Source organism: Simochromis diagramma, unplaced genomic scaffold (assembly GCF_900408965.1).
Source record: "Simochromis diagramma unplaced genomic scaffold, fSimDia1.1 OVJJ01000216.1, whole genome shotgun sequence".
In the NCBI taxonomy this organism is placed as follows: Eukaryota; Metazoa; Chordata; class Actinopteri; order Cichliformes; family Cichlidae; genus Simochromis; species Simochromis diagramma.
Window position 1 is genome coordinate 15,672,369 of NW_024386883.1, and position 24,665 is coordinate 15,697,033.

Genomic DNA, 24,665 nt, shown 5'->3' on the forward strand with positions numbered 1-24,665 from the left:
GCTTTTCCCCGATATCTCCTCCGGAGCAACTCGGGAAGTATTCAGTAGGATCAAATCACAACAGCAGTCACTTTTAGACACTTTGTATTATCAGGTAAACACCATTGGAACCACAAGTAAACCTGCAATGTGAGAGCAAAGGGCTCTACTCAGAATAGTGGGAGAAAGAAAATGCATAAAAAATAAAGCAAATTATTAAATTAAAATTATGGATCTACTAAATAAATACGTATTAATATAAGTTAATAATATCTTCAGAAAGCAACTTTTGGAAACAGGAACTCGCTGAAGTAATTAAAAACTAGTGAACCTGATTTAGGTGATTATTATAGGAAAGACGAAAGGTCTACTGTGAACAAGGCAACTGGTGGCCTTTGGTGAAGCTAGTTATTCAAATTATTTAGTGTCACCACCAAAAATGTTGTTACTGTGTAATTATTAAGGCCGTCTTCCTCGGTGTAGTGCATTGGCTCAGTGGAAAGGAAGTTTAGTACTTCCGAACAGTAGTGTGTTGATACATGTGAAGGTGCTGACATCCTGTGTGATAAAATGGGCACCATCTGTGTGCAGGTGGTGCAGCTTTGCATCAGCACTGCTTTGATGTTTAGATGACTTGCCACAGCGGGAGGAGAAATAACCGGCAATGAAACGGTGAAACACAGTTTTTAACAGTTTAACACCGTGCACCTGCTCAATCCAGGGCACCCATACTCACTGTTGCTGTCGCTGTAGTTGATTAATATTCATTCACAGATCCACAGAAAGTCAGTTTCATACATGTTTGTCTGTTCATGTACAAGATCCAAAAAAGTCCTAAATTTAACTTCTGTATACCTGTAGACGCCCCGTTGACCAAATAAATCTTATACATCTGTACGTCTATATGCCCAGTCCCATCAGCTCTCTCATCTGTTACCAGGGCAACAGCAGCATGGCCAGCAGTTGTGAGCCTGAAGCTTTTAGCCTCTTTATTCAATCCTGTGAGTGCGATGACGAGAAGAACCACAACTGCATCTTTGATTTTACGACACTGAGGTGGTGGTTTACAGGTGGTTTGCAGAGCTGGCAGTTACATCTCTTAACACTTATTGCTGTCTGTATAATTTTCTTGGGTAATTTAACAGACATTACAATTATAGGGGAAATTTTTGGTATGAATCTATTGGGCCCTGAGGAACACCTCAGTTGGTCAGTGATTGACTAATTTTTTTTCTGCGAATAGTCGCCTCATGGTGCTGTATATTAAACAAACTCTGGGTTGTCTTTGTAGAGCCTACGATGTAACCAACGTAAGGGGGCCGACATTGTTACCGGCGTTTATGCTTGTGCTGTTGCATTATATATTAATTACCCAGTGGTTACTGGCCTTTTTTTGCCCCTCTCAGTAAGCGAGAGCCCGGCCACCTGTAAGAGGAATCTTATCCACTATCTGATTCCTTCAGTATCCATTGCTTGTGGCTACAGGTGTAACTGAATCAACTGACATCTTCGCCTTTATTCTGCTCTCTCTTCACCACAACACATCTTCATCAATGCTACACCCATCATTCTGCTGCTTACCTGCTCCATCCCTCCCTCACTTGTGAGGAACACCCTGGGGGATACTTAAACTCCTCCAGTTAAAGCAGCAGCTCATCCTTTTCCCTATTCTGCCTGAGAATCATCACTGATCACATGATTGGGTAGCCTCTGCATCGAACTATGTCTGCATGCATCTAAAGAGGCGTTCTCACACATTTGAATTAAATAAGTGATAGATATGGCTTAACACTTGTTATATCGAGTGCATTTCCTTTGTTTACTTAAAACTGCAGCGTCACTGTGAACGGCACGTTTTCCAACTTTCATCCCTGCTTAATGAGTAATAACAGCCCTGCAGATATTCTGCATATTGTGGCCTCACAAACACGTTGACTGAACTCATTTCTACACTTAGATTTTCCACCCGTGTTACCAGTTAGGCTCTGTAGAAATGCAGCATCCAGTATGTCCAAAACGTTTACACATCACTAGATGTCACTGGTTCAGACAAATATTTTCGCACTTTAAGAAAACATGAGAGCGGTAATGTAGAAAAGCTTTCCCAGAATCTGCTTCATTACTTAACTGTCTCTGCCCAAATGAGAAAAGGGAAGCTTTTAAGTGTCGAGTGGAGCGGATGTGATCGCCCTTCATTGTTAATATCCTCGAACACACTGTTGTTGCTAACTTGCCCACAGATGATGTGTGATAATGGATTCTTTCTTATCTAACGCTGCTGCTCTGCACACCCCAGGGTGCAGCTCAGGCCTCCAGCAAATCAGTTCAACAAACTGTGCAGTCATGCTCTCTGCACACTCATATGCACTTTTCAGAGAGTCATGAAAATGCACTGTCTGCCTTCAGTATGGAGGTGTTTTATTGGGTTTACTTAAAAAAAAATGCAGTTTGTAGGAAAGGCAGTTCTCTTGCAGAAAGTAATGGAGAAATATACTTTTTTTTTTTCTTTGTTCTTTGAGATCTGATTGCATTTGTGCAGCCATCCTGCAGCGTACCTGAGAGCGGCATGTTGCTTCTGTGTTGCCCCTACATGAACCTCATTATTTTCTTGTTGCAGAACGTGTCACATTGACCACCAACTTAAAAAAATAAAAATAAAGTGTGTGAATGCATTTTGTCACTTCTAAAACCAGAAGTTAATTTAGTGCAGCACTGCCCACAGCTGGCTCGAACTAGTGTACTAGTTCCTGAACCTATGATCTCACTATTTCAAGTAATTTGTGCCCTGTGCAGAACTATTGCATGTCTGTGTAACTGTGGCCTGCTTGCTTTTGTCTTATTGATGGGTTGTTGTTTTTTTGTGCATGTGTGTTGTAGGTATCTGGCCTCATGCAGAGAGTCCAGGAATCAGAAACACTGCTCAACACACTACAGCAAGCCTTCAGTGACGCTAAGAGGAACACACAGGAACAGATGGTGAGCAGCATATTCATTTGTGAGCTCTGTATCGCCTGTTCCTGCCAGCTGTGTCTGGATCTTAATATCAGCTCTGGCAAGTCTGCACATATTTAAATAAATGCTCAGATAACAGACTCTCGGTCACTTATTCGACGTGTTGCCAGACTGAATTGCACCTCAGAGGCACTAATGATTGGATTTGCATTTTTCTGCCTCTACAGAAGTAACTTCACTGTTCCTCCCACACTACAAATATTTGCTGATGTGACAGAGCTTGTGGCTAAAGAATATTTTGCTTCAGTGTCAAAAAGTTGCTCCTGTCTGCAGCAAAAGTGCACAGCTGAAGAAAATGTTATTTGCATTACTAAGTAAAATTAAAGAGTGTTAAGTCAGCACTGAATCCTAAGAAGACCCAATATTTGTCCAATTAAAAACAGTGCTAAGCTCCAAAATATTTGATTTAAAACAGTCAAAAACACAAAAATATTAAAAGTTTTAGTGTTTTTGAAGTACAGCACAACATTTATCAGTTAAACTAACCAGTTAACTACCCGATGGCTTATTTAATAACCAGTTTAATCTTGAATGATTAAGAAATGTCAGCACATGAATATTATGTATTCAAGGTGTTAATTGGTCACAATTGAGCAGGCTTTTATTGGATATTTGTCCAACGTGACATCCAAAAGGTTGGATCAGATATAGGTGACAATCTGCCGCAAGCAGCAACAGTTTGGTGGTATTTCACATCCGCTGCACCAGCAGCTTTTATTTGTGTATTTGCAGCATTTTTTTTACTTTACTGCAAACTGTGGTCACAGTGAACTCACAAGACTGAAAACAATTACGCTTTTTCCTTTCTGGTTACATTGGTTCTGTGTATTGCTTGCTGGGAACCTTTTACGACACTTAGGTAACAAACATGTTGTCGTTGTCTTGGTTAACATGATTTATTTTCTGCTCTCTCTGTCAGCTCCACGTGCCGGCGTGTGTGTGTGTGAGGATGTGCAGGACACTGAGACGCTGGTGTGACTGTAAATAACAGCAGTGTGTAGAATCCCGGTGAAATTAGCACTTGCAAAGCATAACGAGCGCAATGAGCTTGTACTGTGGCAAAGCATCCATCTGACCCTCCACAGTTCACAAGAATCGCTGCTCCTCCTACAGCATCAATCAGATTTTAGAGACCTTGGCACAAATGATCACCCAAACTGTGCTCAAGATAGAATTAATTGTTGACAATACAGCCAACCAGTGACAAAAAGCCTTACCACTGTCTCTCTGCATTTCCCACCTTACAATAACCAGTGAATTATGATGGATCCTGGGCCCGTTGTCATTTATTACTGCACTTTATTCTCTCTAATAAAACCCAACTCAATAAATTTACATTATTTGATGTATTTATGGTTGATTTTATTTTATGAAGAATTGCTGAGTCTCAGACTGGTGTCGCTTTAAACATTAAGACTGACTGAGTCCATGTCAGCAGATAAAATTGAATCAGTGCGTATTTCTTAGTATAATATCTTTTAATGAACTGAATCCGGATGTTAATTACAGTCTTGTTAGTTTCTTCTTTCGTTGCCCTCATAAACGCACCGTGTGTGGAGCGGAGATGACAAGAGACACAAGAAAGTAAAGTGAAATATTGTGCGAGGTGCTGACAGCATGTTATGTTACTGTCAGCGCTCTAAAAGCTTCCTGCAAGTGTTACATGAACGTGATGAGAGTGTGAGAGAAAGCATTGTCTCATCCGAGCCTGTCACTCACGTTGATTCACTTTGACCACAGTTTGCAGTTAATTAAAAAAAAACATACAAAGAAAAAGTGTAGCAGGCGTAAAATATCTCCACACTGATGTCTAGTTGTTGTTAGCTCTCTGCTCTGTTAGCCCACGGTCAATGATTTCTAGGTCGGGATCAGACGCATATCCGATCCACATATTGGAGCATTATATTCACAAGTGGAAACCCTGAAAAGTCATTAAATCAGCCCGATGTTTTCCCACATTGCTTTTTTTTTTGTAAGTAAATTTGAATAAACATGCAACATCAGTTGTCGTCCCTACCTCACATATTTGCAGTCGAGATGCAGTTATTTAGTCTTCTATAAAGGAAATTTAAATACATCTGTCCGAATCTACATATCAGCTCATGTACAGAGGTTTTGCAAAAAATCTCTGTGTCAATATGTGGAGTGCATTTCTAAGCAAGGTACATTTCTTCTCCGAGCTTATTGTCCAAAAGGAAAAGCAGGAAGCACCTGAAACAGAAGCATTCTCAATAATGAATGTGCCTCTGCAAGCTGCATCAGCACAGGCATCAAAGTAACTTGAAAGACTTTGCAAACAGTCTTGTCTTCGACTGATGAGAGGCATCCCCTTTGCTTCTGGTGGCTTTGATGTGCAGAAGTCGTAGCGTCATAAATTAATTTATAGAGCTACACCTAGCTGAATATTAGCTCTGCAGGGAGATTTAGGTGGAGGTGGCTCTAAAAGCAGACACTGGCCTGTGAGTCACTCTTCACATGTGTTCATGGGCTGATGGTTTTATATGGCAGGAGGCGCCATAAAAAAAAAAAAAGTGACACATGACGAGAGGATTTATTCTTTGTGCTTGTTTGTTTCAGGCGGTGCTGCTGAAGTCCAGGGAGCAGGTGGCAGATGAGCTAAGTCGACTACAGAGAGATAACGAGAGTCTGCAGGGGAAGCACAGGCTGCATTTAGAACTGCAGCAGCAAGAAGACTTCCAAATGCCCACTACTGTTCAAGTACGTGCAGCCTCAGCTCCATCCATAACACTTCAGTGGTACTTATTGAAATGTGTCTGAAAGGAGGCGTCCAAAGACCAGTTTAAAGTCTAGATTTGTAGTTTTGTTTACTCTGAATAAACGAGATCACTACCATCACCTACCATCATGAGCTCTGGGTGATGACTGAAAAATGGGGTTGCAGATGCAAGCAGGGGAAATGAGTTTAGTTTGAAGGGTGGCTGAACTCTCCCTTAGAGATGAGGCGAGGAACCGGGCATTCAAGAGGGAATAGAGCCGGATGCCTGGATGCCTCATCGTGAGGTGTTTCGGGCATGTCCTACTGGGAGAGGACCCTGGAGGGCAACCCAGGATTTGCTAGAAGATTAGAAGAGGAGGCCGGGATGAGGGAAGTCTGCACTTGTGCTTAGATGGAACAACCTTATCACCTGCTCCCATTTGCTGCTGGTTTGCTGAAGACAGTTTCTGTGCAAGGAAAAGTATTGGGTTGAAATCTGAAGAGTCCAGATAGCTCGGTGAATGTTAGTTCGACTGCACTTATTAAACCAAAAGACTAAATAATTAAAACAATCCCCTCCAAAAAATCACCTTGTAAAAATCTGAGCCTGTCTTCGATAGCCCCATATGCAAGCCTTTCTGTTAAGTGCTTTTAGTGGACGGTGCTTCTTAGTACATCAGCAGGTTGGATGATGCTGCTTGATGTTCAAATCTAAACTTTGTGCCAGGTTTTAAGAAGACAGACTTCCTTGTATAAAGTTCCTCCACATTTACGCCGGGTTTCTCCAACTTTTAAGTAAATCATCTCCACCCAGCCTGAGCTGGTAAAGAATACAGATGATGCAGGGTTTAAATATAAAAGCACCTTCACAGCCTGCTGCTCTCGGTCAGTAGAGTCAACTGTTCATTTAAAAGCTGTCGCAGCGTGAGCAGCTCTGTCCGCTCTGTCCGCTCTCACGCCACAGACAGCGATAAAAGTGACGCAGACTGATCCCTGCAGTGAAGCGCTCGGCTAATTGCTTCAGTGGTAACACCTCTGTGGCTCCACCAGCTCATATTCAGTGATTAACAGCAGTGCTGCTTACTTTGAGCTGATCTGATGAGGTGGGAAAAAAGTCTGCTGCACACATAAATCTATTATACGTCCGTGGGCTGCCCTCCCGCCTCAAACACACATCTCCTCCCACACTGTTACTCTCAGCCTCACGCTGAGTTACTCTTCAGCATTACAAAAGAGAGCGGACTCATGTTTTAGCGGAGGCTGATGATCTTGTGACATTCGCAACATGTTGGTGGTTAAAACGTAATCGTTTAAATCTGCTTTGTGAGAGCCAGAACTCCTCCAGTTATAGTAGGTGGGCATTCTTTTTCAGCTACTGTTGGATACCAGAAATCATGTTAATGTGATGGGCAATTCATTCAGTGGTTTTCCACTTCTAAATGTGCTTCTAAGCATTCATCATGATGCGAGCAGAGGCAGATTCATGCATTCAAAAGCCTCGTGGATATCCATTACTGCAATCGTTAATTTGCACTAACTACTAGTTGGATTCAGAGTCGCATCGTTTAAATATAAACGTGTCTTATCTCGTAAAAAACCTCCACAATCAGAAACATCTGTAGCACCATCCAGTCAAAAACCATTAACGGAGGGGGGCTGGGAGGAGTGACCCAATAACTGAGTGGTTTTTGAGCGCATACCCCATCAGCGCCACATCAGCTGAGTCTCCTTTTTTGACAGCTGGACGTCTAGACCGCTGCTCTGAGTCATTTAACTGCCCGTTCTCTCTCCCAGCTGTCACATAACTTGCAAATGTAAACAGTCTTAGACGTCAAGCGATGGCTTATGACCATGTACAGGTATCTGTTTTAATCATTCGTGTGTGCTTGGATAAATTTGTGTTCTACAGGTGTTGTTTCGGGTACCTGTCAAATGAGAAATATGATCCAAGAAGTTCAGTAATTTCTCAGAAACCAAAACAGGCCACAGCAGTTTATAGTACTCCAAAAGAGGTTTATAAAACTTGTCATGGTGAAATAGAGTCCTTTCAAACACAATAACTCACCAAAGTATGGTAGAAATACAGTGTTCGGGTTACAAATTGGCCCCCTGGAGAGTATGCCTCTGTCTGGCTACTACTGAGTAACTCCATATAAAATCAACCAAATATAAAAACAAGTTCCCATCTAACCCAATCAGAATTGGCCCACTTTTTATACACAATAACTTTAGTTTAAGCGAAGCCATGCAGTTGGTTTCCTTCATCCTACATATATCATGTTTTACGTACATAAGAGTGACTGGAATTTTATTTTTTCCAGCATTTTAAGCTCTCGTAACTTAATTTATACAGACGATAGCCATATTTAATATAAAGGCCGAATCAATATTGCAGAGCGTATATATATTATATTTTTAACAGCAAACTGCACTAATTTAATGTCTGTGACATGAATGGAAGTACGTTCTGGTACCCTGGATATTTAAGGCTTTCTGATCATTTCCTGCAGAACAGTCGCATCACATCAGAAGAAAATGTTGTGTATACGACGGAGGTGACGGGGATGTCCACATTGGTGGTTGTAAAGTTATTCGTTGATTCTTCTTCAGGAGCTCCAGGGCCTGGTGCTGCGGTTGCGTGAGGACATGGTGGCGTTACGGACGTCGGCCGATCACATGGAGGAGAAGCTGAAGGCTGAGATCTTATTTCTGAAGGAGCAGATCCAGGCGGAGCAGTGCCTGAAGGAGAACCTGGAGGACACTCTGCAGCTGGAGATCGAGGGATGTAAGGAGGAAATAGGTGAGACTCTGAACGATCAACTTGTGTTTAAATCATTGATCAGCTATAGGGTGTGTATTTGTGTTTTAACTGCTACCTTTTTAAACGATCTTCCGTTTCTTTTTGTTTTTCCCCATTTGTCATTCAGACATCCTGGAAGGTATGATCAGCAGTTTGAACAAGCTCACTTTAGCTGCCTGCATGTGTGTGCGTTGATGACTTAGTTTGCAGACTAATGATGCAGTCAGCATTTAACATGATGCTTTCCCCTCACATGTTTTTAATGTAGTTTTCACAGGCCTAGAGACCAGTTAGCCTCTTTGTAGCAACCTCCAGTCCCCCGACTGGTTGGCAAGTGGTTGATATAGGTTGGTGATTGTGCTGGGTGGTGTACCAAAAAAACTTACAACGGAAAACATCCACCTTCACGTAAAATTTGTGCCTGACCAAACAAAACATTTAAGAAGATGCAGCTTTTATTTTGAAGGCAAATACTCTCTGCTTAAGGTTTGCGTCACACTTCTCACAATTTCACCACCGCTTGACAAGTAGTTTGCAAAGGTTTGCAGACAAGTCTGCATTTCATTCTATGCAAACTCCTTGTCACCACAACCAAAGCATTTGCAAGGAGGTTTTTGGTGGAGCACCGTGCACGTCCACCGTGCACGTCCTATAGCAACTGCCAACAACCTCCTGCAACCACTTGCAACTGGTCTGAGGATACTAATTTTTCCCTTGGGATTTATGGTTGGTAGATGGTTGCTGACAGGTCTGCAGGCCTGTGTGACTGAGGCCTTATCTGTTTTGTTAAGCTATTTGAAAAATGTACTTTGCTGTGTGTTGTCCTTGCGCACCGCCTAGTTTACTGAAACTAGGATGTCTAACCTTCAAGTGTTGTGCAACAAGTTCAATAATCTAGAAGGAATTTAAGTCAATTCAAAAGTCCCACAGGCTGTTTTGGCATTCAATTAAAAAAGTAACAAAAAACATCCAAAACGGACAAAAATCAAATCGTTCACTCAACTCTGGGAGTGTTCATTTAACATTCGCCCATAGTAAAAAACCAAAAACAACAGGTATTCAATAAATAAAACCAGTAATTAAACTTAAGCTTCACTGGCCTAGTGTTAATTTACCGGTGTTTCGACTGCGCGACTGCGGCTCCGCATTTTCATTATTATAATAAACAAACAAAGTAACCGATTCGCCATCAAGTGGAGGCACAACACTGAATGAATCGGCCGGGTTATTTCACACTGTCAAGCAATATGGCGTCAGTAATTAGTCAACTTCTGACAAGCACGCCAACCACAGAGACCGCAGCAGCCGTGACGCAGGGAAGATGCAGCAGATTGACCCGGAAGTTATGCAAAGTTCATTCCCGCCACAATAAATGGATTTCAGAAAGTGGGGTCGGATGTTACCTTGGTTACACTTAACGCCCACTCACACCTTGTGTCAGTTGATCTCAACAAGTCACATAACAGGGTGAGGCGAGATCTCACAATGGTTTCACCCGAAACCTCTGCTGATAATGCCTCACTCCCTGTTTTTCCCACACCTTGGCTCATGTGATGAGGCACATGATAAATCAACGACCCTCTCAAGGGACGACTCCCACTAGGGCTGTAGTGGTGAGACAAGTTTGTTGTGTTTCCACCTTTCAAGAGAAACCATTTTCTTCCTACAAAAACCGTTCACAGAGATAAAGCAGCTCTTTTTGGGAGTCACCGTTGGGAGCTGAGGGGCTCTTCTCCCTCTCAGATGTGTCTGTGCTTGTTTTGTTGTTGCACTAGGGAATGTAAACACCTTGTGTTGCTATATCTTTCATTTTACAAGATAACGCATTAGAAGTTATACATGTTATCATGAACGGGATTTCTACTTGCAGCCATAGCATTGTGATGATTTGCAGTGAGTCATAACTAACAGACCTTGAGCAAAGACAAGAGTTATCATGAGGTATGTGCTGTGACAGGCTGTGGACAAACCTGCTGCTTTTCCTTTCATTTGATTTAATTTCGTAATCCTTTACTCTGTATGCAGTTTCAGGGAATACCTCCCTTTTAAACCAGCCAACTACAGGATAAATATCTGGTAGAGCTGTCTGCACAAACTCCATAAACATAAAGAGTGTATAAAGTCACGGCTTTAGAATATCTTTCATAGATGAAGGAAACGGTGCAGGAATGATAAGCACATTTAAAAAAAAAACAATCATAAGTTGAGTAAAGTTTGACTTATCTGACTGTTGTTTCCCTTAATGTGCCTTATAATCTGGTGCACCTTATGGTCCGAAAAATACGGTACATTTATATGACAGCTGCTTTTTCCCCCCAAGTGTGTTTTAATGGATCCTTTATCCCTTGTCATGCTTAAGTTCAGAGGTTAAGGAGATATTTAACATCTGATTTAATGCTTTAGAGCAAGAGACCCAGTAATATTCATGTTATTTTGTTTGCATTAGCAGCTGGTTCATGTACACATTATGAAAGGGCTCGTCGTTAATTCATTTTCTGATGACTGATAAAACTAAATGTCCTGTTTTAGTTGTAAAACCGAACTGTTTGCATTGCGCTGCTTTAGACTTCTCTCTCTGGGAGATTTTGACTGAAGAAAGTACACACTCTTTACAACGTGCCAGGAGGTTTATCTCTATTTAAACACAAGTGTTTCCACTTGATGGATGATTTTTGGTGCCGGTTCTGTTGTCAGTGGCCAGTGAGTCAGTGTAGTCATTAACAGCTGGAGTGTTTCATGCTTGTGCTGTTTGTTTCTTTTAGTTGTGCGCTCATTTGAGCTCAACACACACAGCAGCTCCGGGCAAAGCAGCTTTGTTGCATTATTCATAACTTTCAGGGGATCTCGTAATAATTCCTGAGAGAATATCCGGGCTTTGAGATTCAGATGAGCGCCGTGTGATCCTCTAATGATGTCTTCTTCCCACAGCGTCTTTCTCCAGTTTGAAGACGGAGCTGGAGCGAATAAAAGCGGAGAAGGAACAGGTACGTCTTCTGTGAAATTGTCATGCAGTGAAGGAAAAAGATTTGGATAATGTGCTTCAAATAATGCTAAAAATCAAAATACTAATGTAGATGTGGGAGAAATGCACAGGTTTTTATTTTTTTCATGTACCTGCAACTCTTTTAATCTAACCTGTGTGTGGACAGAGAAGGTCATTCTCCTCATCCTGATAAATAAATCTGCACTGATCAATACTTGGATCAAATGACTATGATATAGAAGGGGGCACCAGCCTCTTCGCTGTTTGACTCATACTCACCAAACTCAACGTTATTTCCAGTTTTACTGGAGTAACTTGTGTAGTGAAAAAACTGTGAGAAACTCTCTTTTAACTGACCTTCCTGTTTGAGTATCTCAAACAGGAAGTAAACACAAGGGGAGCTATTAATGAGGATTGTAAGTTAAACCTCGTCACCAAAATGTAAAGAAACATTTGGTCAGTCTTCTTTTAAATAAAAAATATTAACTGATTTTAACGTTTTTAATGCAAAAGCAAAATTATGACTTAAAGAAAAGCAAATCTGTGATCCCTGAAATGGCTTTTTTGTCATTCTTAATGGTTTTTCTTAAATGTTTCTATTTATTTGTAGTCGTTGCTGTTACTGTTATTATTTATTATTATTGCTGTCATTGTTTTTGTTGTTAAGGTCTTCTAACCCTAACCAAGGTCAAGGTTGCAAATTAGCTGTTGCTAAGTACATAGGACTTCTAGTATCAGTTGCATTTTGTTTAACTGCAGCAATGTAACTGTGTATCGTCACTGTTGTATAAACAAGTACGTTTTAAAAAATAGAAAGGTATAAAATAGGTATTTAGGGGTTTTACACTATGAAGTCATTCGGCCTGGGTGCTGTGACCAAGAAGGATTAGCAGAGGTGAACGTTGTCTTCAGATTCTGTAGATAACTCGGATTCTGCAGCGTGGCGTGCAGACTGAGGAAATCTGCTTCACTCTGTGGACTCGTGGGATTAAAATTAATGCCTTAGTTTACTGCAGTTAACCAATCTGAGCAAACGTTAGCTGAATTTTTTGCATCTTGTCACTCAAGATTGAGATATGGTTGAGAGATGGTCTTTCCCTTTTCTTCTTCTTTCTCGTTTCTTTGTATTTTGCTTCCATGGAGACTTCCATTGAATTATTTTTCAAGGGATTTTGCACAATCGTTTTTTTGGGCTTTCTGAAGGTTTTTCAAAATTTTTGTTGGATATTAGCTGCTTTTTCACCCACTTTTTGTCCTGTCTTTGCACCTGATCATTTTCAAAGGAATGATTTGATTCATTAAAAAATCAAATCAAAAAAGTATAAAAAATTTAATTTAAACTAAATCAACGGATGAATGAGTGTTGTGTGCACAGACAACTTCACAGAGATCCAGTTTTACTCTGTCTTCAAGCCTTTTGTTGCAAGGAGCTTTTCACAAATTTGTTTCCATTTCATATTTTCTTTGAAAAATGCCAAAGATAACAGTTTGACAGGCATAAAATGGTACTTTTTGTAAACTTGGCATATCTCAGGATTGTCTGCAGTGTGTACTTTAAAATATTTAAGGAAAGTGGACAAATGGAGCACAAGAGAGGAAGTGACAGGCCAAAAAAAACAACCTCCACAGCATGTCTTATATCTGAAAGTCATATCCAAATCCAGCAAAGACCTTAACACAGGACCTGAGATGCATTTGAGACAGAGGAATACTAAATTACACAAGAACTGGACTAAGAATCAGTGACGAGGTTTTATATGCAGTAAGTTTCTGTGGCCAGTCTAAAAAAAGATGGAGGCTCTTGCATAGAAAAAAAGGAAGACAACATTCGAAGAAGAGCTTTAAATGTCCTTCAAGAAGCCTAAAGAAAGACACCCGAAGACTAGTTACAGAAATTAAGACAGTTGAAGCTATGTTGAAGAATAATGGTGGTCGCACCAAGTATTGACTTTGAAGCTATCAGAAAGTTAGAATGTCCCTTATGTACTGTATTTACTGTATTTACATGGTATGTTTGCACCTATTTCTCATTTTCCCAGCAAACTATAAAGAAATAAGGGGTGGCTCAAGACTTTTGGACATCGCTGTATATCAAAAGAAAATACTTTACAGTAATTCATATTTCAAAAGATTTCCAGATGGTGAGAATCGGCTTTGACCGATTAGTCCACTCAGATCGTACACAGGGGGGAAACCCTGCAGATATGGTCTATAACAGGGGTGGGCAATTCCAGACCTCGAGGGCCGGTTTCCTGCAGGTTTTAGATCTCACCTTGGGTCACCACACCTGAATCACATGATTAGTTTGTTACCAGGCCTCTGGAGAACTTCAGGACATGTTGAGGAGCTAATTTAGCCATTTAAATCAGCGGTGTTGGTTCAAGGAGACATCTAAAACCTGCAGGGACACCGGCCCTCGAGGCCTGGAGTTGCCCACCCCTGGTCTATAATCTTGCAAATGGGGTGACACAACAAAGAGAGGTTAGCAGCAAACTGGTGTTGCTTTCCCCGTGAGACAAAACAAACTTAGCTGAGAAATAACACACACAGACGGAAGATAAATATTTGTTTTGGGTCCCTTTTTTAAGAAGGAGCGCTTCCTGTAATAAGATTGCTTCCAGGAATTGTTGTTTGAACTGTTGTTTGAGTTGCTCTTTCCAAGCGAAACACATATTCTCAAACATCAAAGAAGCACTCTCTTAAAAAGAAAAGAAAAAAGGCTTTTTTTCTCCAGGCACGGTCATGTTTAAATCAAAAAATCTGCACAGCAGCTTTTTTCTACCAATGTTAGGCCAATAGAAATCCCCTAAAGCAGGGGTGGGGGAACTCCAGGCCTCAAGGGCCGGTGTCCTGCAGGTTTTAGATCTCACCCTGAGTCAACACACCTGAATCAAATGATTAGTTCATTATCAGGCCTCTATAGAACTTCAAGACATGTTGAGGAGCTAATTTAGCCATTTAAATCAGCTGTGTTGGATCAAGGAAACAGCTAAAACCTGCAGGACACCGGCCCTTGAGGCCTGGAGTTCCCCACCCCTGCCCTAAAGAGACCAAAAAAGCCTCAACACATAAAGCCACTAATCTACCCAGCAAATGTCTTTGTACTTTCCCACTGAGACACTCAAGTCCTGTAGGTGGCACATTATTTTGCATTTATTGAAATTATCATTTGTTCAGTCATTGCAATTATTGCACATGTAGGACTTTTTTGAGATAAAGAGCTATAAAGTTTACGTACTTAATAAAATGCAGTGCTATGATATGGTCAGATGTCATTTACAGTGGGCAAAAATCCATGAACAAAGCCTTTAAACCGTATTATTAATTTTACCACTGCTCATAGAATCTGCCTTGATCTTTTATCAACATGTCTGCATCTCATTTATTTGTCGACTGATTATTTGCGTTACATCGTTTTTGTAGCTGGAGAGCAGTTTGGCCGAGAAGACTGAGACACTGAGGAGCCTCCAGGGCCTGAGGATCAGCCTGGAGCAGCAGCTCAAAGAGCTCACCACTGCAAAGGTCCGTGTTTGGCACGCACATTTATCTGCTGATCCACCACAACCACCCCTGTCCAAAAAGTCACTTTAACTCGATCAGTAACATCATCATCGTCATCTAACCCGGCTGTTGTGGGATTTTATACAGTTTATCGGGATCCGACAGGTTATGCAGCATCTGATCCACCGAGCAGCTCATATTTCCGTAAAATCCCAATCTCGTGTCACGACAGCAGTTTATGAGGCCCAGTCTGTTTGATATAAAATAAAGCACCCGTAAAAATATTCAGCAGATGTTTTGTGATGTTTCTGTTTCACTTTAGCATTTTATTTTAAATACTGAGACTGTAGCTTTTCTGAACGAACCTGTGTGCGCATGTCCTTGTAGAGTGCACTTGAAAGTCAAGTCCTCGACGAGAAAGACAAAGCCCAGCGGCTGCAGACCGAGCTGGACGTCAGCGAGCAGGTTCAGAAGGACTTTGTGAAACTTTCTCAGACCCTTCAGGTAAGCAGCGACCGTCTGTTTAACCTCCACCAGGTCAACAACGAGCCAGTTAGAGTTGTTCAGCTTATATTCAACCAAACAGAAGAACCGTGAAGCCAAAAATTTCTGAGTTTATTTGTTGACTTCAGGTTCTTTGTTTGTGCATATAAATAACATCTGTAAACTTCTGACCACAACTTTATGTATATGTATTGGAAGCTTCTCAGTCGACTATAACAGGTAAAAATCAGAGGAGAAATATATGGAGCGCGTCCATTTATTAATAAAAACTGTCTTAAAAACAAAAACACAGAAATAAAACACAACAAGCCAGTAAATATACCAAACCATTATGAAAATGTATCACAAACAGTGAATACTGTCTTTAATTTTAATGCAGGATGTTTAGATTTTATTTGAAAATATTGTAGTTAAGAAGTTTACCCGATTTACATCTAATTTTTTTTTTACCAGCAAATATTCTGACAATCTTCAGAGCCCCCAAAAGGTCATGACGGGGAATGTTTTCATGGTTGTTGCAGACCCCTCCTGTGTTTTACCTCATGTGTACAGTTGGTGGGTTTATACACTACCTGCCTGAAATGTAGCTTGGTGTGAATCTGTGGTGTTCTGAACGTGTTTCTGCTGAGTAAACTGTGGTTTGTCTGTAGCACATGTATTACAAACACACCACAGGACCTCATGAGCGCAGTAGCTTCAGTACAGCTTCTGATGCTGCATGTAGTCGGCGTGTCACAGCCCGAGTCATGACAAACAAAGCAGCCACAGCGGCGGGGACAGCTGTCATCATCTGGCTGCAGTCACAATCAGATCTGCAGTCAGTCCCGGCTGTGGTCAGCCACAGAGCTCGAGAGTTAGCTGCTCGACGTATCTTTCTAAACACAGCGGTGCAGGCTTGAGCCGGTGCAGCCACAACTGAGGGAGCAGTGACTGTAGCTGTGGTCGCAACCAGCGGTCTATTGCACGCTACAAGACACTGCAGTATCACAACTGTAACACCGCTGTAAATATTCCAAATGCTTGCCTTCCAGCTGTTGTCCCAGGCCAGATGCTGAGTGAGTTATGAAAGTAGCACAACATTTAAAAGAAGCATGTTTAAGGGCGCTACAGGAGGGATGGAAAAACTAAAAGTCAAAATAAATAAAACACATGCAGGGCAAAGCTTTAGATGGCCGAGGTGACCAAAGTGTAAAACCATAAAATGACTTTGCATTATGAAGGAGAAGGGACACAGCTGCTTTTAACCGGGTTTTAAGATTACATGCAAAGAAATGGAAAGTGTCACTGTGTTATATATTTAACCCTCAAGCAACCGAGCTGTTTTAGTCATTTTTTATCATTTTTATTTAAAAAAACAAAACACAAGCTTCAGTCACAGTCTTCATCTGTTAGTTTTAACAATGCAAATATTTTTGTTTCGGTAAAACTAAGAGGGGAAAAAAATGTTTTAGTGACGTCACTGTCAATTTAACAGCAAACTATAGAAGAACTGGTGACTTTGTAACACTTTGGACAACACATTACTTACTCAAAGACACAAAATATTGAGTTTACTCAAATATACACTCACCAGCTACTTTACTCTTCTTTTGATTTATTTGTCAGTTACATTTTAAAGGCTTAAATAGAGTTTTTTTTAATCTTTAATAAACACATTATTTCACTTTAGCTGCTGTTCATGTTTAAAAATGACAACTTGCAGCACTTCTGTAGGCCTCAGTGCAAGTCTACCTTAGACCATTTCTCTCTCCCCTCTGTCCTGTCTGCTGCGTCCTCTGTCCTGTCCAATAAAAGGATGTAACTAAATACATCAAGCTCCACCACAAAGGGATTACTTGTTCATAAATGATCCACGCCAAAGACCTTCACAGAATTGCATTAATTTATGTTCTGAGATCTGAGAGGCTATGCAAGGTACTAACCCTTATAAAATAAACACATGAACCATATATATGTGAATAAAGGGTCACAAAACTAATAAACTTTGTACAAAAATAACATATAATGAAGAAAACAAAATTAAAAAGTACTAAAATTAGAAAGAAGAAAGAAATGGGGAGGGGAATTTTTTTTTAAAAAATAACTTTTCTGCATTTTTTATGTGGAGAACTCCCTTCAGATGATATTTGATTATTAAAGCATTAAAGTGCTGTATGAGAAATCCTCCCGTGTCAGAGAATTAATCGCCGTTTGTCCGTGTCCTCAGGTACAGCTGGAGCGGATACGACAGGCGGACTCCTTGGATCGAATCAAAGTAATCCTCAATGACACCAACTTGACTGACATCAATCAGCTTCCAGACACATGATACCACTGAAGGACAACTGCCTTCACTTTCATTTCCCCTTCTTTCTATTTCACCGACCCAGTAACATATTACCCGACCCTTCCTCTTCTTCTTCCTCCTCCTCCTCCTCCCCCATAACCACCTTGGAAGAGTTTGGAGGGACATGGACAGACGTGGCATGAGGAGCTCATGGCCTCTTGTGTACATTAGAAGTCTCTGAACACACCACAGATAGAATAATGAAGAAGAACACTACTAAAAAAATAAAATGTAAATAAATAAATGTGGACGGAGGGAGCGGGCGGAGGTGCTTCTCCCTGTGGGTTCTGTCTGTCTCGTTTCTACTGTAGATACGACTGTCTGTATTAGCTCGACCAAAAAAAGGTTTGTCGTCCTCTGAAGCACTTTTCATCTGCGACTTCTCTTTCCAGGTAAATAGAAAATAATTGGATGCATAAATTTTCCTCCGTCTGTTCTCAAAGCGGTTGATAATGGCTTCCTTTCTCCTCTTGCTTGTGCTTTCCGTGTTTTGTTTTGGGGTTTTTTTTTTTTTTCCTTTTTCCTCCAGTTTTCTTGCTCTTTGTTTTTTTTCTCTTTGTGACATTTCAACCCTCTTCTGGTCATTTTTAACTCTGTGACAGCAGCACGATGAAGGATGGAAAATACTTGCACATAATTTAACTGGGATAAGAAAATAAGGAACGTAACAAAATGCGAGCAATACCCTTCATGTCTTCAGCACCCTCTGCTGTGTTTTTGCTCTGTTTGTTGCTCTTTAGTGTCTCGCAGAAACCTTTTTTTTTTTTTTTTTTTTTTTTTTTAAAGCTGCAGAAATACAGTGAAGAAACATTAGTCACGTTCAAACTTGTGTTTCTCAACATGTTTAAAAAAATTAAAAGAAGAAACACTAGTTAATCCAGGTCATGTCAGGTAAACGGATGTTTAGGTGATGAGGGAAATTACAGAATTAAAACTGCAAAGTAATGGCTTTTAACACACACTTTGTTCCTGGTATTCTTTTCTTTTTTTGACTTTCCTTGATGTATATCTGAAGATTTTAATTTATCGCGGGCTTTTTGAAGGTGTGATGGATGGATGGCACGCAGACATGTTGTCCCCACGACGAGTGATTTTTCTAAAGTGTAAAGAAACGGTTCATTCATCACTACGAGGATTCTGTTGTCTCTGAAGCTACTAATTAAATTAAATCACCTTTAAGTGTCGGGGTCTTTCTCTCTAAGGACTTCAGCGCACCAGAGGCTAACCATCAGTGGCCTGTGGTTCATGTGTAATTGGGTAAAAAAAACAAAACAAGAATAACTAAATGAAGGTGCTGCAGTTGTTCATGGAGAACACCAAACCAGTCAGTAAAAGTCACTTCAGCTGGTTCTACACGACCAAAATTGTATAAATGCTAGCACTAGCTGCCACATCTACAAAGGAAAAAAAAAAACTGCAGTCTTTATAATGGCCAGCAGGGGGCGACTTGGTCTCTAGGTAAAAATGTGTTTCCACACCAGTTGGCAAGTAGTTGTTGGAGGTTGCTACTTGTTGCAAATGATGAAGTTTAAATGACGACTATTTGCAGATAAGCCGGTGTTAATCCATGCAAACTACTGCGTCCACGGCAATCTGCTAGCGACCAAAGCAATCGCAAGGAAGTTCTTTTTTTTGTTTTTTGTTTTTTTTAAGATCAATTTCAGGCTAGCAACTGCCTGCAATCTCCAGCAACCATTTTCCAACAGGTTGCAGAGCACCCAGTGTTTAGCAGGGCGTCACCCACTGGTCTCTAAGCCTGCATGACTGGGCCTAGAGAGACCGCCACCAACCTTCTGCAATCACTCGGCAACCTGTTGTGGAAGCCTTTTCTTTAGCAACTGGTGGTTGTTACATTATCAGTCTCTAGGCCTGCGTGAACCTGAGGCCTAATGTTGAAATCAATGGAAAAATAAACGTTCAGTCCCTTTCATCTCAGTAAACACTTTCCTGATGAGTTTACAGTTTCACTCACTAGTTTTTTGTAAATTATGGTCCCCATCAGATTAAAAAAGGACTTGAGCACACAGCCTCTCAGTCAGTATACTCTCCAACCAATGAACTCTTGTTTCTAAATGCTCAGACTCAGACAAACCTTATTCAACACTTCTGAGTATCTGACATTCAAATGTGCTTAATGTCACAGTTCTGCTGTGAAAAGCTGAGAACAAACACTTGGATTTATTTACAAAGTTCACAGCCCACCATTAGTAGCAGATTTAAAGGTTACCTCTACTCTGCCCGAGTAGGATAGCTTTGCATGACTGGATGATTAAAATAATACTTGTTCGACTTAAACAGTGCCTATCTGCATTTGTTTGAAATGAGATCTTTTAGTGCCACTGTTTCTTCAGATTTGCTGCCAGCTTTGAGCAGCAGGTGGGTGAGGCTGACCATGACATAAGACCGAGCCAAGACAAGACGAATCTGCCAGAAACGGTGTGTTTAGAGCTTGTAAATATGTGTTTAATATGAGCATCCATCATTATAACAGTACGAGAGAAAATAAAAGCGTAATAGGTCCCCTTTAGATATGAGAGTATGGTTCAAAAACGGTCTGGTTGTCATGCATGCATCTCTTCTCTTTTTAAAGTCTGTGTCTTGTTGCCGTTTGTGCTTTTCACACACGGGTATATTTGCTAACACTTTCTGACAGCTGCTGCTGGAAGACATTCATCGTGTTGCTTTCATGAAAACTGACAGAAGTCGGCGAGAAGTCGAGTGACAGTTCGCTTCACTGTAAAAGAGTGTCATGTTGATTTTTTTGACATGAACGACAAACTGCGAGCACTTCAACTGCCTTTCAGGAGCAAACTGCCAGAAACTGTGCACCGCCGCTTCCAAATTTAAACTACGTCCCTTCTGTTTTCTCTTTGAAAGCGACCTGGAGGGACATCCACAAACACCTCTCATCTCAGACACATTCCACAAAATTTGTAATGTGACCCAAACTGTTGATTTACTACTGACAGTCAGAGGTTTTTGGACAAGTGGGTATATTTCGTAGCTGGTCTCCATGCTCTTTGGACACCTTTACAAGAACTCCAGCTGTGCATTTTCTTCTGCTAATCCAATATATGGTGATTGGGTGGAGGAAAGATGGGGTACAACATGGCCACGTCACCAGTTTATAGCACAGACTGTCACCGACAGCCAGTTAGCCAGTTCAAAATCACCAATTAATCCAACATAAATGTCTTTGGACCCATGTAGGCATAGAGCGAACATCCAAACTCCACACAGAAAGGCCTCCGCTGGCTGGTGGATTCAAACTTAGGACCACCCTGATGTGAGACAGCAGTGCTAACCACTACATCAATGTGCCGCCCACACGGCACACTGCTCTGTTCACTTATAAAGCAATTCACTCACCTCAGTCCAGGCTCTGAGTGTGCAGTGTGCAGCTACATCACTGTTAGTCTCTTTCTATTTATGAGGTTCCAACCAGGGCTATTATAGTTGACTAGTACACTAAAACCAGGTGTGAGACAACATTTTAACTCACTGAAGTAAAAGTAGTTCTAGCATGAGACTTTACTAAAGCTGCTCAAATTTGTCAACAAGCATCAGAAGGCTTTGGTTCATGTGTTTTCTGTCACAACAGGGATTTTCATGCTGTGATGGACGTCACCTGTCCAGATCCAGGTGTACCCCCGCCTCTTGCTTTATGACAGCTGAGATAGACTCCGTGGTGAGCCTGAACTGGATAAGCTCTTACACGGATGGATGAATGGAGGTGGATGTGTTCCCGTCACGAGGAGTTTTATTCTAGACTTCTTAAATCTCGACCCTTAGAAATACAACCAACAATCATAAAGAAAACTAAAATTACCAACTTTATTTAAAAAGCACTTTAAAAACAGCCACAGGAAAAAAATGAATTAATACACTAAAAACTCTGAAAACACCAAGAAAAACAACTATAATCAAAACAGAGTTTCAAAAATGGACAACTGTGCAAAGGCGATCTATTCCATAAACGAGGGGCAGCAATCAAGAATGCTCTGTACCCCAGCTGAGCTTGCGCTTAGATTTCTGTATAGGTTGGAGGAACTGGTCATATGACCTGAGGGCTTGAAAAAGTACAACAAGGAAAGACCAATTAAGGATTTAAAACAAAGTACAAGAACTTTTCAGAGTGAGAGAAGAGAAAAGTGTGAGAAAAGTCCAATCTTGAAAGCCACAGAAAGTAAGATAAAGCTTTTACATAAAAATGTAGAAGCTTTGGTTCAAACCTGTTTTGTTTTGCATGCCCCGGATTGTCGTATAGGCCGGATTAGAAGGTGATAAAGCTGTCAGATGTCACACAGTTGACTGCAGATTCTTTTTCATCGTTTTTAATCCAGACTTTTTGATCATAAGAAGTTGCTAATCAGGAGCTATTAGTGCTCTGATCTGTAAAACAGTGCTGCTCTTTATCTTCAAGCCTCTTTCAAAATAAAAAAATGCAGCATGTGAGTCAGAAGACGTGTGTCTAAGTCTGCATTTGTGTCTTGAATATGGCTAAAACTGAAAATGTGGAAAAACTGGTTTTCTCAGATGACTCAAAGGAGACTTTTTACTTACTTTACTGGCACAGAAAATGAATGCACAACTTCAACTACATATTATTTTTTAAAGATGCAAATGATTTTCCCGGAGCTGGCTCGCTGTGATGTTCTGGACTGGTATGAAAAGGCTGGACGCAAAGCTTCACGTTCATGGAAACTATGATGCAGGACAGCTTTTCTTCCATTGTAAAAGAAGTAAAGGTGTCGAAAGAGTACTCGCAGAGCACGCAGAAGCAGCTTTGGTTGGTTTGAGGAAATATTGATGACTTTTTTTGTATTTTCCAGCCTGCATGTCAAACATTTCCTCACGTTTCGTTGGGTCTGTGAGGGTTAAGGAAAGCCCTGAGCTGAGGCCTGTGAGAGATGAATGCACTGAGTTTACAAAGTGAATTCTGGACATAATTTCCTCTGAAAGCTTTATTGTGTTTGAATTTTATTTATGAAGACCAAATAACGCCTTGTCTATAACAATTATTATATTATAGTCTCATATGATGTTAATGTGGGATGATTCTCAGCTGGTCATCACAGATTGGACTTTTATTTATTAAATCTAATGTCAAAAAAAGAAAAGGATATATAAGTAAATGTTTAAATGAAATTGGTGTAAAAGCTTTCACTGCCTACTGCTACCTTGTTTTTAGTGTAAATAATAACTAATTACTCAAAGTGCACTTTAATTTTGAATTTTTACTGTTAAATTTAATGATGCTTAATTAAAAAAATTGGATTTTGGGTCATTTTTGTAACCAGTTTTTACAGCAGCTGTATAACATTTTTACAAACTAAACAAGTGATGACTCATATACGATGACAGAGGTTTTATTCTTGCACTTTTCTCTCAATTAGCCACTAAAAACTGACTCAAGTGCACAGTTTGAGCTTTTATTTTCTTGTTATTTTCCTGGAGAACGAGAAAAAGGAGACGAGGCTTTGCACCCGAAACATTAAATCTCAGTTTACTTTCATTTAAGTTAAATCACGGTCTCTCCCTGCAGAAAACAATCGGAAAATCCTCTCATAACCACGTGGATCCAGAGGGGGAAGTGAGATTTCATACTTGCATATATGAGAAAAATAAATGGGAAATAAATAAATGAAAATAGAGAAGGCAGAAAAGTCCCTTAATTCTTTAAAGGTCTGGCATCAGAGCTTTGATAAACATCTAGTTTTACATCGTTACATCCACCCAGTTATTTACAGTAGGTACAACGTTTGTCATCAATGTTTTAGTAAGCTGAAATAAAATACTGTCCACTTTGTTAGGTACACCTGTTGAAGTGCTAGTTAGCGCAAATATTTAATCAGCCAATCCCACGGCAGGAAGTCAGTGCATGTAGGCATGTACACGACCTACCGAGCATCAGAATGAGGAAGAAAGGTGATTCAAGTGACAGACTGGCTGGTCTGAGTACTTCATTGATTGCTACAAAACCATTTGTAGGGTTTACAGAGACTGATTCGAGAAAGAGAAAATATCCAGCATCCAGTGTGACTGCTTCAAGCTAATAGGAAGGCAACAGTAACTCAAATAACCACTTGTTAAAACTGTGGTATGCAGAAGAGCATCTCTGCAGGCTGAATCTTGAAGCAGATGGGCTACGGCAGCAGAAGACCACGCCGGGTGCCACTACTGTCCGCTAAGAACAGGAAATTGGAACTACAGGTCACACGGGCTCACCAAAATTAGATCACAGAAGATTCTTGAGAAACATTGCATGATCTGATGAGGCTCAATTTCTGCTGCAACATTTGGATGGATGGGTCAGAATTTGGCATGTATCTGACCCAATCAATCCCTTTACGACCACAGTGCACCCTTCTTCTGATAGTTGCTTTCAGCAAGACAAAGCACTGTCACAAAGCTCAAATCACCTTAAACTAGTTTCTTGAACATAACACTGAGTTTTGTGTATTCAAACAGCCTCCGCAGCCATCAGCTCTCAATCTGTTGGAGCACCTCTGGGATGTGGTGAAACAGAAGATTCACGTCATGGATGTGCAGCAAGTTCAAGGTTCAAGGTTCAAGGTTCTTTATTTGTCACATGCATAGTTATACAAGTATAACACACAGTGAAATGTAGGCAGTGTGATGTCATCATGTCAATATGATGAGGAATGTGTCCGGCACCTTCTTGAATCTGTGCCATAAGAAATTAAGGCAGCCATGAGAGCAAAATGAGGTTTAACTTGGCAAGCTGTAACTAATAAAGTGTCCCATCGCCTGCTGTCATAGGGTGAAGCGTTACTGGTCTGTTGGAGTGCTAACACAGAGAGGCAGACAAGTATTCACACCT

At 40.7% G+C, this 24,665-nt stretch overlaps 1 protein-coding gene across 2 annotated transcripts in view; it reads left to right on the plus strand.

The window, feature by feature from the left end:
• The window catches only part of rabep1 (rabaptin, RAB GTPase binding effector protein 1), a 41,931-nt gene extending 22,926 nt beyond the window's left edge, over positions 1-19,005 (plus strand). The window contains exons 12-19 of one of the 2 annotated variants that reach the window (XM_040032478.1): positions 2,857-2,955; positions 5,569-5,709; positions 8,318-8,507; positions 8,635-8,646; positions 11,436-11,491; positions 14,914-15,012; positions 15,379-15,495; positions 17,702-19,005. In XM_040032478.1, the coding sequence (XP_039888412.1) occupies positions 2,857-2,955; positions 5,569-5,709; positions 8,318-8,507; positions 8,635-8,646; positions 11,436-11,491; positions 14,914-15,012; positions 15,379-15,495; positions 17,702-17,803 (816 nt within the window). In that variant the 3' untranslated portion in view covers positions 17,804-19,005. The remainder of the gene's footprint in view (positions 1-2,856; positions 2,956-5,568; positions 5,710-8,317; positions 8,508-8,634; positions 8,647-11,435; positions 11,492-14,913; positions 15,013-15,378; positions 15,496-17,701) is intronic. The other variant, XM_040032479.1, reaches the window with a different exon arrangement.
• Positions 19,006-24,665: the final 5,660 nt, after the last annotated feature.